This window comes from Phocoena sinus, chromosome 2, assembly GCF_008692025.1.
Source record: "Phocoena sinus isolate mPhoSin1 chromosome 2, mPhoSin1.pri, whole genome shotgun sequence".
Taxonomy (NCBI): domain Eukaryota; kingdom Metazoa; phylum Chordata; class Mammalia; order Artiodactyla; family Phocoenidae; genus Phocoena; species Phocoena sinus.
The window spans coordinates 123,250,264-123,269,174 of NC_045764.1; the positions used below are offsets into that span (position 1 = coordinate 123,250,264).

An 18,911-nucleotide genomic window follows, 5' to 3' on the forward strand; every position below is an offset into this window, starting at 1 on the left:
CCTCACACCAGTCAGAATGGCCATCATCAAAAAATCTACGAACAATAAACGCTGAAGAGGGTTTGGAGAAAAGGGAACCCTCTTGCACTGTTGGTGGGAATGTAAACTGGTGCAGCCACTATGGAGAACAGTATGGAGGTTCCTCAAGAAACTAAAAATAGAGTTGCCATATGATCCAGCAATCCTACTCCTGGGCATATATCCAGACAAAACTATAATTCAAAAAGATAACATGCACCCCTGTGTTCATTGCAGTATTATTCACAATAGCCAAGACATGGAAGTAACCTAAATGTCCATCAACAGATGAATGATGAAGATATGGTACATATACACAATGGAACACTACTCAGCCATGAAAAAGAATGAAATAATGCCATCTGCAGAAATATGGATGTACCTAGAGACTGTCATACAGAGTGGAGTTAAGTCAGAAAGAGAAAGACAAATACCATATGATATCACTTATATGTGGAAACTAAAATATGACACAAATGAACCTATCTACCAAACAGAAACAGACTCACAGACATAGAAAACAGACTTGTGGTTGCCAAAGGGGAGAGGGGGTGCAGGAGAGATGGATTGGGAGTTTGGGATTAGCAGATGCAAACTATTATATATAGAATGGATAAACAACAAAGTCCTACTGTATAGCACCGGGAACTATATTCAATATCCTGTGATAAACCATAATGGAAAAGAATGTGAAAAAGAATATATATATGTATAACTGAATCACTTTGCTGTACAGTAGAAATTAACATTGTAAATCAACTATACTTTAATAAAATAAATTTTAAAAAATTAAAAAAATTATATGATCAATATACTTTCACCTGCACTAAATACTAAATTAAAAATAATTTGTGAAAAAAAAAAAATTTGTGGATTGCTAGGGAAAAATTATGTTTTTGCTGAATAAATGCAAATTAAAATTTCACTAAGCTTCATGAGAGTACTAAGTGCTTTTTTATTTTTTTCAGTCATGATCATCTGGCTTCTATCTCTCACACCCCATGGAAATTGCTCTTAAGATCAGCACTGGCCTGCTTAATTGCCAAATGAATAGCCTATTTTCAGGCCTCATTTTTACCATTTTCCATTTTTTTCTCTGTGTTATATGACTGTTGGCCACCCATATGTTTTCTTAATTTTATTTATTTATATTAAAAAATAATGCTTATATTCAAATCGTGTGAAATTCAAAAAAGTATTCCTCTTATTTGTCCCAAGCTATCTTAGTTCTTCTCCCTAAGGATCACCAATGTTTTCAGTTGCTTATGTATCCCTTCAGAGATATTTAATCACATAAAAGTAATTATGTGATTTTAATCACATAAAAGCAATATATTTAAATCACATAAAAGCAATTGTTTTATATTTAATCACATAAAAGCAATCACAAGTATATACACAGTCCCGATTTACACAAATTGTAACACATAGGCAGTGGTGGGGGACCTTGAAGATGGCGGAAGAGTAAGACGCGGAGATCGCCTTCCTCCCCACGGATACACCAGAAATACATCCACACGTGGAACAACTCCTACAGAACTCCTACTGAAGGCTGGCAGAAGACCTCAGACCTCCCAAAAGGCAAGAAACTCCCCACGTAACTGGGTAGGGCAAAAGAAAAAACAGAGACAAAAGAATAAGGACGGCACCTGCACCAGTGGGAGGGAGCTGTGAAGGAGGAAAAGTTTCCACACACTAGGAAGCCCCTCCGCGGGCGGAGACTGCGGGAGGCAGAGGGGGGAGTTTCGGGACCGCGGAGTAGTGCACAGCGACGGGTGCGGAGGGCAAAGCGGGGAGATTCCTGCACAGACGATCGATCGGTGCTGACCGGCACTCACCAGCCCGAGTGGCTTGTCTGCTCAGCCGCCGGGGCGGGCGGGGCTGCGAGCTGAGGCTCGGGTTTTGGTTTTGGACGGAGCTCAGGGAGAGGACTGGGGTTGGCGGCTTGAACATAGCCTGAAGGGGTTAGTGCACCACGACTAGCCGGGAGGGAGTTCGGGGAAAAGCCTGCACCTGCCGAAGAGGCAAGAGACTTTTTCTTCCCTCTTTGTTTCCTGGTGCGCGAGGAGAGGGGTTTAAGAGCGCTGCTTAAAGGAACTCCAGAGAAGGGCGCGAGCCGCGGCTAAAAGCGCGAACCCCAGAGACGGGCGCGAGCCGCGGCTGAGGGCGCGAGCCCCCGAGACGGGCGCGAGCCGCGGCTGAAAGCGCAAACCCCAGAGACGGGCGCGAGCCGCGGCTAAAACCGCGGACCCCAGAGACGGGCGGGAGACGCTAAGGCTGCTGCTGCCGCCACCAAGGGGCCTGTGTGCGAGCACAGATCACTCTCCACACCCCTCTTCCGCGGAGCCTGTGCAGCCCGCCACTGCCAGGTTCCCGGGATCCAGGGACAACTTCCCCGGGAGTACGCACGGCGGGTCTCAGGCTGGTGCAACATCACGCCGGCCTCTGCCGCAACGTCACGCTGCCTCTGCAGCTGCAGGCCCGCCCCGCACGTAGTGCCCCTCCTACCCCCATCCCCCAACCCCCGGCCTGAGCGAGCCGGAGGCCCCGAATCAGCGGCTCCTTTAACCCCGTCCTGTCTGAGCGAAAAAACAGACGCCCTCCAGCGACCTACACGCAGAGGCAGGGCCAAATCCAAAGCTGAGCTCCTGTGAGCTGTGAGAACAAAGAAGAGAAAGGGAAATCTCTCCCAGCAGCCACAGAAGCAGCGGATTAAAGCTCCACAATCAACTTGATATACCCTGCATCTGTGGAATACCTGAATAGACAAGGAATGATCCCAAATTGAAGAGGTGGAATTTAGGAGCGAGATCTATGATTTTTTCCCTTTTCCTCTTTTTGTGAATGTGTACGTGTATGCTTCTGTGTGAGATCCTGTCTGTATACTCTTGCTTCCACCATTTGTCCTAGGGCTCTATCCGTCCATGACTTTTTTTTAAAAATTCTTTTTCTTAATAATTAAGTTTAATTGTAATAACTTTATTATACTTTACCTTCGTTCTTTCTTTCTTTCCTTCCTTCCTTCCCTCCTTTAGACAACGAATCACCCCAAATTGAGGAGGTGGTCTCAGGGAGCAGGATTTATGATTTTTCCCCCTTTACCTCTTTTTGTGAAGGTGTATGTGTATGCTTCTGTGTAAGATTTTCTCTGTATAGCTTTGCTTCCAACATTTGTCCTAAGGTTCTATCCGTCCCTTTTTTTTTTTTCTAAATATTTTTAATTCAATAACTATATTATACTTTATTTTATTTTTATTGTATCATCTTTCTTTCTGTCTTTTTTCCTTCTTTCCCTCCTTCCTTCCTTCCTCCCTCCCTCCCTCCCTCCCTCCTTTCTTTCCTTCTTTGCTTCTTTCTTCCTTCCTTCCTTTCCTCCTTTCCTTCTTTCTTTACTCATACTTCTACTAATTCTCCCTACTTTTTCTCCCTTTTATTCTGAGCTGTGTGGGTGAAAGGCTCTTGGTGCTCCAGCCAGGAGTCAGGGCTCTGCCTCTGAGGTAGGAGAGCCAACTTCAGGACACTGGTCAACAAGAGACCTCCCAGCTCCACATAATATTAAACGGTGGAAATATCCCAGAGACCTCCATCTTAACACCAGCACCCAGCTTCACTCAACGACCAGCAAGCCACAGTGCTGGACAACCTATGCCAAACAACTAGCAAAACAGGAACACAACCCCACCCATTAGCAGAGAGGCTGCCTAAAATCATAATAAGGCCACAGACACCCCAAAACACACCACCAGACGTGAACCTGCCCACTAGAGAGACAAGATCCAGCCTCATCCAGCACAACACAGGCACTAGTCCCCTCCACCAGGAAGCCTACACAACCCACTGAAACAACCTTAGCCACTGGAGACAGACATCAAAAACAACGGGAACTACGAAAGTGCAGCCTGCAAAAAGGAGACCCCAAACACAGTAAGATAAGCAAAATGAGAAGACAGAAAAACACACAGCAGATGAAGGAGCAAGATAAAAACCCACCAGACCTAACAAATGAAGAGGAAATAGGCAATCTACCTGAAAAAGAATTCAGAATAATGATAGTAAGGATGATCCGAAATCTTGGAAGTAGAATGGACAAAATGCAAGAAACAGTTAACAAGGACCTACAAGAACTAAAGATGAAACAAGCAACGATGAACAATGCAATAAATGAAATTAAAATCACTCTAGATAGGATCAATAGCAGAATAACTGAGGCAGAAGAACGGATAAGTGACCTGGAAGATAAAGTAGTGGAAATAACTACTGCAGAGCAGAATAAAGAAAAAAGAATGAAAAGAACTGAGGACAGTCTCAGAGACCTCTGGGACAACATGAAACGCACCAACATTCGAATTATAGGGGTTCCAGAAGAAGAAGAAAGAAAGAAAGGGACTGAGAAAATATTTGAAGAGATTATAGTTGAAAACTTCCCTAATATGGGAAAGGAAATAGTTAATCAAGTCCAGGAAGCACAGAGGGTCCCATACAGGATAAATACAAGGAGAAACACGCCAAGACACATATTAATCAAACTGTCAAAAATTAAATACAAAGAAAGCATATTAAAAGCAGCAAGGGAAAAACAACAAATAACACACAAGGGAATCCCCATAAGGTTAACAGCTGATCTCTCAGCAGAAACCCTACAAGCCAGAAGGGAGTGGCAGGACATACTGAAAGTGATGAAGGAGAATAGCCTGCAACCAAGACTACTCTACCCAGCAAGGATCTCATTCACATTTGATGGAGAAATTAAAACCTTTACAGACAAGCAAAAGCTGAGAGAGTTCAGCACCACCAAACCAGCTTTACAACAAATGCTAAAGGAACTTCTCTAGACACGAAACACAAGAGAAGGAAATGACCTATAGTAGCGAACCCAAAACAATATATAAAATGGAAATAGGAACATACATATCGATAATTACCTTAAATGTAAATGGACTAAATGCTCCCACCAAAAGACACAGATTGGCTGAATGGATACAAAAACAAGACCCTTATATATGCTGTCTACAAGAGACCCACTTCAGAACTAGAGACACATACAGACTGAAAGTAAGGGGATGGAAAAAGATATTCCATGCAAATGGAAACCAAAAGAAAGCTGGAGTAGCAATTCTCATATCAGACAAAATAGACTTTAAAATAAGGACTATTAAAAGGGACAAAGAAGGACACTACATAATGATCAAGGGATCGATCCAAGAAGAAGATATAACAATTGTAAATATTTATGCACCCAACATAGGAGCACCTCAATACATAAGGCAAATACTAACAACCATAAAAGGGGAGATCAACAGTAACACATTCATAGTAGGGGACTTTAACACCCCACTTTCACCCATGGACAGACCATCCAAAATGAAAATAAATAAGGAAACACAAGCTTTAAATGATACATTAAACAAGATGGACTTAATTGATATTTATAGGACACTCCATCCAAAAACAACAGAATACACATTTTTCTCAAGTGCTCATGGAACATTCTCCAGGATAGATCATATCTTGGGTCACAAATCAAGCCTTGGTAAATTTAAGAAAACTGAAATTGTATCAAGTATCTTTTCCGACCACAACGCCATGAGACTAGATATCAATTACAGGAAAAGATCTTTAAAAAATACAAACACATGGAGGCTAAACAATACACTACTTAATAATGAAGTGATCACTGAAGAAATCAAAAGGGAAATCAAAAAATACCTAGAAACAAATGACAATGGAGACACAACGACCCAAAACCTATGGGATGCAGCAAAAGCAGTTCTAAGGGGGAAGTTTATAGCAATACAAGCCCACCTTAAGAAGCAGGAAACATCTCGAATAAACAACCTAACCTTGCACCTCAAGCAATTAGAGAAAGAAGAACAAAAAAACCCCAAAGCTAGCAGAAGGAAAGAAATCATAAAAATCAGATCAGAAATAAATGAAAAAGAAATGAAGGAAACAATAGCAAAGATCAATAAAACTAAAAGCTGGTTCTTTGAGAAGATAAACAAAATAGATAAACCACTAGCCAGACTCATCAAGAAAAAAAGGGAGAAGACTCAAATCAATAGAATTAGAAATGAAAAAGGAGAAGTAACAACTGACACTGCAGAAATAAAAAAAATCATGAGAGATTACTACAAGCAACTCTATGCCAATAAAATGGACAATCTGGAAGAAATGGACAAATTCTTAGAAATGCACAACCTGCCAAGACTGAATCAGGAAGAAATAGAAAATATGAACAGACCAATCACAAGCACTGAAATTGAAACTGTGATTAAAAACCTTCCAACAAACAAAAGCCCAGGACCAGATGGCTTCACAGGTGAATTCTATCAAACGTTTAGAGAAGAGCTAACACCTATCCTTCTCAAACTCTTCCAAAATATAGCAGAGGGAGGAACACTCCCAAATTCCTTCTACGAAGCCACCATCACCTTGATACCAAAACCAGACAAGGATGTCACAAAGAAAGAAAACTACAGGCCAATATCACTGATGAACATAGATGCAAAAATCCTCAACAAAATACTAGCAAACAGAATCCAACAGCACATTAAAAGGATCATACACCATGATCAAGTGGGGTTTATTCCAGGAATGCAAGGATTCTTCAATATACGCAAATCTATCAATGTGATAAACCATATTAACAAATTGAAGGAGAAAAACCATATGATCATCTCAATAGATGCAGAGAAAGCTTTCGACAAAATTCAACACCCATTTATGATAAAAACCCTCCAGAAAGTAGGCATAGAGGGAACTTTCCTAAACATAATAAAAGCCATATATGACAAGCCCACAGCAAACATCATCCTCAATGGTGAAAAACTGAAAGCATTTCCACTAAGATCAGGAACAAGACAAGGTTGCCCACTCTCACCACTCTTATTCAACATAGTTTTGGAAGTTTTAGCCACAGCAATCAGAGAAGAAAAGGAAATAAAAGGAATCCAAATCGGAAAAGAAGAAGTAAAGCTGTCACTGTTTGCAGATGACATGATACTATACATAGAGAATCCTAAAGATGCTACCAGAAAACTACTAGAGCTAATCAATGAATTTGGTAAAGTAGCAGGATACAAAATTAATGCACAGAAATCTCTGGCATTCCTATATACTAATGATGAAAAATCTGAAAGTGAAATCAAGAAAACACTCCCATTTACCATTGCAACAAAAAGAATAAAATATCTAGGAATAAACCTACCTAAGGATACGAAAGACCTGTATGCAGAAAATTATAAGACACTGATGAAAGAAATTAAAGATGATACAAATAGATGGAGAGATATACCATGTTCTTGGATGGGAAGAATCAACATTGTGAAAATGACTCTACTACCCAAAGCAATCTACAGATTCAATGCAATCCCTATCAAACTACCACTGGCATTTTTCACAGAAGTAGAACAAAAAATTTCGCAATTTGTATGGAAACACAAAAGACCCCGAATAGCCAAAGCAATCTTGAGAACGAAAAAAGGAGCTGGAGGAATAAGGCTCCCTGACTTCAGACTATATTACAAAGCAACAGTAATCAAGACAGTATGGTACTGGCACAAAAACAGAAAGATAGATCAGTGGAACAGGATAGAAAGCCCAGAGATAAACCCACGCACATATGGACACCTTATCTTTGATAAAGGAGGCAGGAATGTACAGTGGAGAAAGGACAGCCTCTTCAATAAATGGTGCTGGGAAAACTGGACAGGTACATGTAAAAGTATGAGATTAGATCACTCCCTAACACCATACACAAAAATAAGCTCAAAATGGATTAAAGACCTAAATGTAAGGCCAGAAACTATCAAACTCTTAGAAGAAAACATAGGAAGAACACTCTATGACATAAATCACAGCAAGATCCTTTCTGACCCACCTCCTAGAGTAATGGAAATAAAAACAAAAATAAACAAATGGGACCTAATGAAACTTCAAAGCTTTTGCACAGCAAAGGAAACCATAACCAAGACCAAAAGACAACCCTCAGAATGGGAGAAAACATTTGCAAATGAAGCAACTGACAAAGGATTAATCTCCAAAATTTACAAGCAGCTCATGCAGCTCAATAACAAAAAAACAAACAACCCCATCCAAAAATGGGCAGAAGACCTAAATAGACATTTCTCCAAAGAAGATATACAGAATGCCAACAAACACATGAAAGAATGCTCAACATCATTAATCATTAGAGAAATGCAAATCAAAACTACAATGAGGTATCATCTCACACCAGTCAGAATGGCCATCATCAAAAAATCTAGAAACAATAAATGCTGGAGAGGGTGTGGAGAAAAGGGGACACTCTTGCACTGCTGGTGGGAATGTGAATTGGTTCAGCCACTATGGAGAACAGTATGGAGGTTCCTTAAAAAACTACAAATAGAATTACCATATGACCCAGCAATCCCACTACTTGGCATATACCCTGAGAAAACCAAAATTCAAAAAGAGTCATGTACCAAAATGTTCATTGCAGCTCTATTTACAATAGCCAGGACATGGAAACAACCTAAGCGCCCATCATCAGACGAATGGATAAAGAAGATGTGGCACATATACACAATGGAATATTACTCAGCCTTAAAGCGAAATGAAATTGAGATATTTGTAATGAGATGGATAGACCTAGAGTCTGTCATACAGAGTGAAGTAAGTCAGAAAGACAAAGACAAATACCGTATGCTAACACATATATATGGAATTTAAGGGGAAAAAATGTCATGAAGAACCTAGGGATAAGACAGGAATAGAGGCGCAGACCTACTGGAGAACGGACTTGAGGATATGGGGAGGGGGAAGGGTGAGTTTTGACAGGGCGAGAGAGAGTCATGGACATATACACACTAACAAACGTAGTAAGGTAGATAGCTGGGGGGAAGCAGCCGCAAGGCACAGGGATATTAGCTCGGTGCTTTGTGACAGCCTGGAAGGGTGGGATGGGGAGAGTGGGAGGGAGGGAGACGCAAGAGGGAAGACATATGGGAACATATGTATATGTATAGCTGATTCACTTTGTTATAAAGCAGAAACTAACACACCATTGTAAAGCAATTATACCCCAATAAAGATGTTTATAAAAAAAAAAAAAAAAAAATTACTAAAAAATAAAAAAATAAAAAAAAAAAATAAAATGAAAAAAAAAAAAAAAAATTGTAACACATAATTAACCACATCTAACTTTTTGCATTTAATATATCTTGGACATTTTACCATAAGTACATAAAGAATTTCTTCATTAATGTCTATGGCTACATAATATATCAGAATTTATTTGATTAGTCCCTAATTGATAGACATTTGTTTCCAGTCTTTTGTCATTATAAACAATACTGCAATGAATTAGTTGTACATTCACAATTCTTGAAGTGGGACTGCTAAGTCAAAGAGCATATGCATTTATAATTTCGATAGATATCAACAAATTACTGCCTGCAGAGACTGAACTAATTTACCTTCTCACTAGTAATGCATGAGAATGGCTTTCCTTTTCTTGTTTATTTGTAGGAGTGTTATAACAGAGAAATTAGCCTTTTTCTTGTGATGAGTTCCACAGATTCTTTTCTCAGACTGTCATTTGTCTTTTGATTGTTTATGGTGGTTGGTACCAGGTAAAATGTTTTATTTTCTGTATCGTTGACTTTATCATACTTTTTGTTAGTGGCTTCTGGTTCTTCTGAGGTTATAAAATAATTCTCTAAGGTGTTTTTAAGGTATATTTTATAGTTTAATTCTTTACAGGCAAAACTTTGACCCATTTGGAATCTAATGTAAAGTGTCACTTGTGTACTGACACTATTGAATAACATCCCTCCTTGTGGAAACTGTCCATCCTTGACTTCTAGGAACTATTCTTTCATGAGTTTTTAAAAATAATGATGACTCCTTTCATTACTGACATCTACTCTCTTCAACTCATGGAATATTAAAAGTTGATGCAGAGAATTACAGTATCATATGCACAAATACTTACCTATTTATAGAGGCTAGCATGCCAGGACTGACATGCTGACACTGAGGAGTTTTTGCCAGTGGAAAGATAACCGATGATGGAGTTGTTGGATTTCTGTCCATATTTGGCAGAATATCATCCTCTTCTTGACTGTCCCGGAAACTTGGTAACTAGAAAGCAAATATATATTACTGACAGCCACTCCTAAAAACGGAATTCCTCATTATCACAAATTGTTTTTTTGGGGGGATGATAAGTTGTTTTCTGTCTTATAATTTCACAACTGAGTAACTAAAAATATTAGTAGGTAGAGAACAGAGGCTTGGCCTCTAAAAAACTTAGTTTCTGTTGTGTAAAACAGAGGTAATGGACACACATTTCTAGCACTGTGTAGACCAGGGTCAGCAAATGTTTTCTGTAAAGAGTTAGACAGAAAATATTTTAGGGTTTTGTGGTCCATACAGTCTCTATTCCAACTACTCAGCTCTGCTGTTGAAGCAGGAAAGCAGCCATAGCTAACATGTCTGTGTTACAATAAAATATTGTTTACAAAAAAAGGTGATATGCCAGATTTGGCCTATGCACCAAGTATGCTGACCTCTGTGTAGACAGAACAAAACAAAACTGTAACTGATTTACTATTATGCTTGGTACTAAATAGACAGTCAAGCAGTATTAAACTTTTTGTGTGCATATATTTCCAATAAACAGCAATTCAATCCTTAATTAAGATTTTACTTACCTTTATATTAAAACCTTAGAAACAGTGGACTTCTGCCACAGAAAATGAACTAATTCACTGCTTTCTATTTCTATTGCTTTCAAAATGTTGCTACTGTTGCATTTAGGCCAAAACAAATATAGAACCTGAAATGATGGGGGAATAATATAAAGGGTACAATGCCTAAGGGATCATGGTTTTTGTGCAAAGAACACAGTATGATTCTCAGATGGCTCCCTTAAAATACCTTCCTTCATAACCTGTGTAGGCAAAAAGAGAGCCCAGATAATGATGTTATTACTAAATTCTTAAAGCACTGTGTAGCCTTTTAAAATTGGAGATGATTTAACCACATTGTGAAATGGGTAGATGAAAAAATTACCCTTAAGTGTAGCTCACTAAAACAAATCTCAGTTTTTATGCTTAATAGTCCAGTTGTCTATATACATCCATTTTTGCATTACTTTAATCTTAATATTCTTAACATTTTATATTTAGAGTCTACAAAGTCTCAGATTTGCACTTAATATTTGCACTGTATTTAACTGTGTTTATGAAGTACATCCTTACTGGATATACAGATTGTTTTCAGCTTTTTGCTGTGAAGATAAATGTACAAGGAGTATCTCTGTGAAGGTTTTTGCCTTCTTTTGAATTTCTTAGGATAAACTCCCATGAATAGATATAATCTTTATGGCTCTCATATGCTTTCCAAAAGATAAGATTCAATTATGTATACACTGACATATGACTATATCAACATGCCTACTGCTTTTTGTTAGTGAATATTTTAACTTATTTTTTTAAAAGATTCTGTAATTTAGAAGGTATATAATTTACTTTGTTTTCCTTTGATAGCTAGTTAAAATGCCCCTAAGTGTTCATTCAGCCTTTTAAATTTTTCTTGCCTACTTTTTTCCTGTGAGCTTGATACTTTTTATTATTCCAGTAACATCTGAATGAGTTCTTCATATTATACATATTATTGTCTTTATCTGTTGCAAATATTTTATCCCAGTCACTGAAGTTTTTAGTTTTGTGATTTTTCATACTACAAAAATTCTTGTATACATTCAAATCTGTCAATCTTATGCTGTCACTTAATCCCTCCTCCCAATTTACTATGCAGTAGGTAATAATCTTTTCTTATCACCCCCCCTTTTTAAGTTTGCCTCACTGCATATGAATTTTAAATATATATGTTTGGTCTATCTCTGGATTTTCTATTTGGTTCTACAACCATTACTTCTGAACCCCACTGAAGGGGAGACTCTGGCCACTGATGAGAATGGCATCAGAATGCTTCTTATACTATACTATACTTTACTATACTATACTTTGGCATATCAGTGAGGGCTATCAATCCTTGGCCTAAATATTAGGGATGAACACTAACCATACATAAAATGAAAGATATAAAAGTCAGTATAAAGAAAACAATGATTTCATACATTTAAGATGCTTACCAGTACTCTTTGATGCTGCAAAGGTGTTGTACTGAAAAAATCATCATGGTCATCTTTTGGCAACTGTTCCAGAAAATCCCTCATCTGCTGCTTCCTTTTAAGAGTTCCCACTTTGGCAGTTATCTTAATAGTTTGCTTCTTATCAGAATCACTGATCTTGCCTTAAGAGTCAGCAAAACATTTTGATAAGGATTTAGTCATTTATACTAACTGCTCTATAAAGTGAACAACCTTTGCAAATTCTGAATTGTGTATTTACATTAAATAAACTCAGTCTCTGTTGTTGATATTTCCAAGCCTCTAATATAACAAATGATTCTTTCTACACTGGGATCTGTGCAATGTGATTAGATTACAAGACTACTCGGGAAGAAATTATATTAGGATTAGGTAGCGTGAGGTTGAAAAGGTTCTTTACCTGTGAGAAAGGTTACCTCTCACACTTCTCTCGCTGACTACCTAACTTATTGATTTTGCTAAAATATAAACCTTATTGAATTAGGACAGGGATACTGAATATTCCCTAAAGCCTGGTATAGGACTTCTCTGGCAGAAACCCTGGCCAGGAGTGTGTACAACTAGGGACTATAAAAACTAAATTTATTCTGAGTTTTCTTATGAATTACTAGGGGGCCCTACCCAAGTGGCCTCAAATTAACTTAGACCCTTAGAACAATAATCCAGTTATTGAAATCTCTGGATCCAACTGCAGATTTCCTAGAACAAACTCAAAGCACAAGGCTGCTAAGGCTACTATTGATGTAAGTAAGTAGCTAGGTCAGACTTAAAAATTAAACAGATGATCCTTGGAGTTCTTCCTAGCTTTAAAATTTTAAAAACAACAAAAAATACCTATAATAAAACACATGGATAAATAGAAAATACATCTAATGAGTGATCAGAAATTGATACTGATCAGGAAACTTGCATAAGCCTTTTAGATAGCCTCATCCACCAGAGGGCAGACAGGAGAAGCAAGAACTACAATCCTGCAGCCTGTGGAACAAAAACCACATTCACAGATAGACAAGATGAAAAGGCAGAGGGCTATGTACCAGATGAAGGAACAAGATAAAACCTTAGAAAAACAACTAAATGAAGTGGAGATAGGCAACCTTCCAGAAAAAGAATTCAGAAAAATGATATTGAAGATGATCCAGTACCTTGGAAAAAGAATGGAGGCAAAGATGTAGAAGACGCAAGAAATGTTTAACAAAGATCTAGAAGAATTAAAGAACAAACAAACAGAGATGAACAACACAATAACTGAAATGAAAAATACACTAAAAGGAATCAATAGCAGAATAACTCTGAGGCAGAAGAACGGATAAGTGACCTGGCAGACAGAATGGTGGAATTCACTGTCATGGAACAGAATAAAGAAAAAAGCATGAGGAAAAATGAAGACAGCCTAAGAGACCTGTGGGACAACATTAAACGCCAACAACATTGGAAATTATAGGGATCCCAGAAGGAGAGAGAAAGAGAGGACCCAAGAAAATATTTGAAGAGATTACAGTCGAAAACTTCCCTAACATGGGAAAGGAAATAGCCACCCAAGTCCAGGAAGTGGAGAGAGTCCCATACAGGATAAACCCAAGGAGAAACACGCCGAGACACAAAGTAATCAAATTGGCAAAAATTAAAGACAAAGAAGAATTGAATACAGCAAGGGAAAAACTACAAATAACATAAAAGGGAACACCCATAAGGTTAACAGCTGATTTCTCAGCAGAAACTCTACAAGCCAGAAGGGAATGGCATGATATACTTAAAGTGATGAAAGGGAAGAACCTACAACCAAGATTACTCTACCGGGCAAGGATCTCATTCAGATTTGATGGAGAAATCAAAAGCTTTACAGACAAGCCAAAGCTAAGAGAATTCAACACCACCAAACCAGCTCTACAACAAATGCTAAAGGAACTTCTCTAGGCAGGAAACACAAGAGAAGAAAAGGACCTACAAAAACAAACCCAAAACAATTAAGAAAATGGTCATAGGAACATACATATCAATAATTACCTTAAACATGAATGCATTAAATGCTCCAACCAAAAGACACAGGCTTGCTGAATGGATACAAAAACAAGACCCATATATATGCTGTCTACAAGAGACCCACTTCAGACCAAGGGACACATTCAGACTGAAAGTGAGGGGATAGAAAAAGATATTCCATGCAAATGGATATCAAAAGAAAGCTGAAGTAGCAATACTCATATCAGATAAAACAGACTTTAAAATAAAGAATGTTACAAGAGACAAGGAAGTACACTACATAATGATCAAGGAATCAATCCAAGAAGAAGATATAACAATTATAAATATATATGCACCCAACATAGGAGCACCTCAATACATAAGGCAACTGCTAACAGCTTTCAAAGAGGAAATCGACAGTGACACAATAATAGTGGGGGATGTTAACACCTCACTTACACCAATGGACAGATCATCCAAACAGAAAATTAATAAGGAAATACAAACTTTAAAACACAATAGACCAGACAGATTTAATTGACATTTATAGGACATTCCATCCAAAAGCAGGTTACACTTTCTTCTCAAGTGTGCACGGAACATTCTCCAGGATAGATCACATTTTGGGTCACAAATCAAGCCTCAGTAAATTTAAGAAAATTGAACTCATATCAAGCATCTTTTCTAACCACAATGCTATGAGATTAGAAATCAATTACAGGGAAAAAAATGTAAAAAACACAAACACATGATGAGACTAAACAATACGTTACTAAATAACCAAGAGATCACTGAAGAAATCAAAGAGGAAATCAAAAAATACCTAGAGACTAATGATAATGAAAACACGATGATCCAAAACCTATGGGATGCAGCAAAAGCAGTTCTAAGAGGGAAGTTTATAGCTATACAAGCCTACATGAAGAAACAAGAAAAATCTCAAACAATCTAACCTTATACCTAAAGGAACTAGAGAAAGAAGAACAAACAAAACCCAAAGTTAGCAGAAGGAAAGAAATCATAAAGATCAGAGCAGAAATAAATGAAATAGAAACAAAGAAAACAACAAAGATCAATAAAACTAAAAGCTGGTTCTTTGAGAAGATAAACAAAATTGATAAACCATTAGCCGGGCTCATCAAGAAAAAGGAGAGGACTCAAATCAATAAAACTAGAAATGAAAAAGGAGAAGTTACAACAGACACTGCAGAAATATAAAGCATCCTAAGAGACTACTACAAGCAACTCTATGTCAATAAAATGGACCACCTGGAAGAAACGGACAAATTCTTAGAAAGGTATAACCTTCTAAGACTAAACCAGGAAGAAACAGAAAATATGAACAGACCAATCACAAGTAATGAAATTGAAACTGTGATTAAAAATCTTCCAACAAACAAAAGTCCAGGACCAGATGGCTTCACAGGTGAATTCTATCAAACATTTAGAGAAGAGCTAACACCCATCCTTCTCAGACTCTTCCAAAAAATTGCAGAGGGAGGAACACTCCCAAACTCATTCTATGAGGCCACCATCACCCTGATACCAAAACCAGACAAAGATACTACAAAATAAGAAAATTACAGACCAATATCACTGATGAATATAAATGCAAAAGTCCTCAACAAAATACTAGCAAACAGGATCCAACAACACATTAAAAGGATCATACACCATGATCAAGTGGGATTTATCCCAGGGATGCAAGGATTCTTCAATATACGCAAATCAATGTGATACACCATATTAACAAACTGAAGAATAAAAACCATATGATCATCTCAATAGATGCAGAAAAAAAGCTTTTGACAAAATTCAACACCAATTTATGATAAAAACTCTCCAGAAAGTGGGCATAGAGGGAACCTACCTCAACATAATAAAGGCTATATGACAAACCCACAGCAAACATCATTCTCAATGGTGAAAAACTGAAAGCATTTCCTCTAAGATCAGGAACAAGACAAGGATGTCCACTCTCGCCACTATTATTCAACATAGTTTTGGAAGTCCTAGCCACGGCCATCAGAGAAGAAAAAGAAATAAAAGGAATACAGATTGGAAAAGAAGAAGTAAAACTGTCACTGTTTGCAGATGACATGATCCTATACATAGAGAATCCTAAAGATGCCACCAGAAAACTACTAGAGGTAATCAATGAATTTGGTAAAGTTGCAGGATACAAAATTAATACACAGAAATCTCTTGCATTCCCGTACACTAATGATGAAAAATCTGAAAGAGAAATTAAGGAAACACTCCCATTTACCACTGCAACAAAAAGAATAAAATACCGAGGAATAAACCTAGTTAGGGAGACAAAAGACCTGTATGCAGAAAAGTATAAGACAATGATGAAATAAATTAAAGATGATACAAACAGATGGAGAGATATAGCATGTTCTTGGATTGGAAGAATCAATATTGTGAAAATGACTTAACTACCCAAAGCAATCTACAGATTCAATGCAATGCCTATCAGATTACCAATGGCATTTTTCACAGAACTACAACAAAAAAATCTTAAAATTTGTATGGAGGCACAAGACCCCCAATAGCCAAAGCAGTCTTGAGGGGAACAAACGGAGCTGGAGGAATCAGACTCCCTGACTTCAGACTATACTACAAAGCTACAGTAATCAAGACAATATGGTAGGGGCACAAAAACAGAAATGTAAATCAATGGAACAGGACAGAAAGCACAGAGATAAACCCACGCACCTATGGTCAATGAATCTATGACAAAGGAGGTAAAGGATATACAATGGAGAAAAGACAGCCTCTTCAACAAGTGGTGCTGGGAAAACTGGCCAGCTACATGTAAAAGAATGAAATTAGAACACTACCTAACACCATACATAAAAATAAACTCAAAATAGATTAGAGAAGTAAATATAAGACTAGACACTATAAAACTCTTAGAGGAAAACATAGGAAGAACACTCTCTGACATAAATCACAGCAAGATGTTTTTGATCCACCTCTTAGAGTAATGGAAATAAAAACAAAAATAAACAAATGGGACCTAATAAAACTTAAAAGCTTTTGCAAAGTAAAGGAAACTACAAACAAGACGAAAAGAGAACCCTCAGAATGGGAAATATATTTGCAAATGAATCAACGGACAAAGGATTAATCCCCAAAATATATAAACAGCTCATGCAGCTCAATATTAAAGAAACAAACAACCCAATCCAAAAATGGGCAGAAGACCTAAATAGACATTTCTCCAAAGAAGACATACAGATGGCCAAGAAGCACATGAAAAGCTCCTCAACATCACTAATTATTAGAGAAATGCAAATCAAAACTACAATGAGTTATTACCTCACACCAGTTAGAATGGTCATCATCAGAAAATCTACAAACAAATGCTGGAGAGGGTGTGGAGAAAAGGGAACCCTCTTGCACTGTTGGTGGGAATGTAAATTGACACAGCCACTATGGAGAACAGTATGGAGGTTCCTTAAAAAATTTTAAAAAACGAAAAATAGAATTACCACATGACCCAGCAATCCCACTACTGGGTTACCCAGAGGAAACCATAATTCAAAAAGACGCATGCATCCCAATGTTCACTGCAGCACTATTTACAATAGCCAGGTCATGGAAGCAACCTAAATGCCCCTCGACAGACAAATGATTAATGAAGATGTGGTACATATATACAATGGAATATTACTCAGCCATAAAAAGGAATGAAATTGGGTCATTTGTAGAGATGTGGATGAATCTGCAGACTGTCACACAGAGTGAAGTAAGTCAGAAAGAGAAAAACAAATATCGCATATTAACACACGTATGTGTAACCTAGAAAAATGGTACAGATGAACCGGTTTGCAGGGCAGAAATTGAGACACAGATGTAGAGAACAAACGTTGGACACCAAGGGGGGAAAGCAGTGTCAGGGGGGTGGTGGTGTGATGAATTGGGAGATTGGGATTGACATGTATACACTGATGTGTATAAAATGGATGACTAATAAGAACCTGCGGTATAAAAAAATAAATAAAATTCAAAAAAAGAAATCGATACTGAGAACTAGGAAAAAACTATTTCCTACAAAGGTTACCTTTGGGGTTGACTGGCTTTTTCTTGGTGACATGTTTCTGAGATCTTTTTCCTCGGGGATCTTCCATGTATTTCCTCTGGCATTCATGAGCAGATCGAGAACCTACAGCCATAGCCACCTCTGACCAGAAACCAGGCTTGTGCTTTGGAAGAGATGCAAAAGCACTATCGAAGACCAAAAACAGTTAAAGAACAAGCAATTCAACTCAATAAAAAAATAACCTTCTGAAGGCATACTACTAAATCAAGGAGAATTACTGAGCTGAAGGAATTTTATCAAAATCATTCTAGATAACTATTTAGGAAGAAGATAGTATTCTCTCCACTTAATAACCTACTCTAATGCTTAAAATACAAAGATGTAAGTGTACATATCTAGTAGATGCCTTCTATTTTGTTGTAGTCTATTAAACCTGAAAAACCATGCCCAATCTTTCAACATTTTTTTCCTAAGTCCAACTAATCAGTGATTAGATCTTTGGGGGGACTCTAGCATGACTAACTTTTGTACACTGCTGCACAAATCTTACTGGTGCTAACTATATTGGAAGACAAGCTCCTAGTTTCTATATATTCCATGTTACAAACTCTTATTAAAAAGTGTTATGCTTGCTTTCATTCTATTATAATTTATAGAACACAATATTTTAGATATAATACTTAACTGAGGGAAATGAAAATTGAAATAGAAAAAAACTAA

At 37.6% G+C, this 18,911-nt stretch overlaps 1 protein-coding gene across 3 annotated transcripts in view; it reads right to left on the reverse strand.

Moving 5' to 3' along the window:
- The window catches only part of MIS18BP1 (MIS18 binding protein 1), a 68,342-nt gene that overhangs the window by 9,017 nt on the left and 40,414 nt on the right, over positions 1-18,911 (reverse strand). For all 3 annotated transcript variants that reach the window (XM_032621784.1, XM_032621785.1, XM_032621783.1), the window contains 3 exons: positions 18,213-18,376; positions 12,158-12,318; positions 9,992-10,140 (listed from right to left, as the gene is read on the reverse strand). In XM_032621784.1, the coding sequence (XP_032477675.1) occupies positions 9,992-10,140; positions 12,158-12,318; positions 18,213-18,376 (474 nt within the window). The remainder of the gene's footprint in view (positions 1-9,991; positions 10,141-12,157; positions 12,319-18,212; positions 18,377-18,911) is intronic.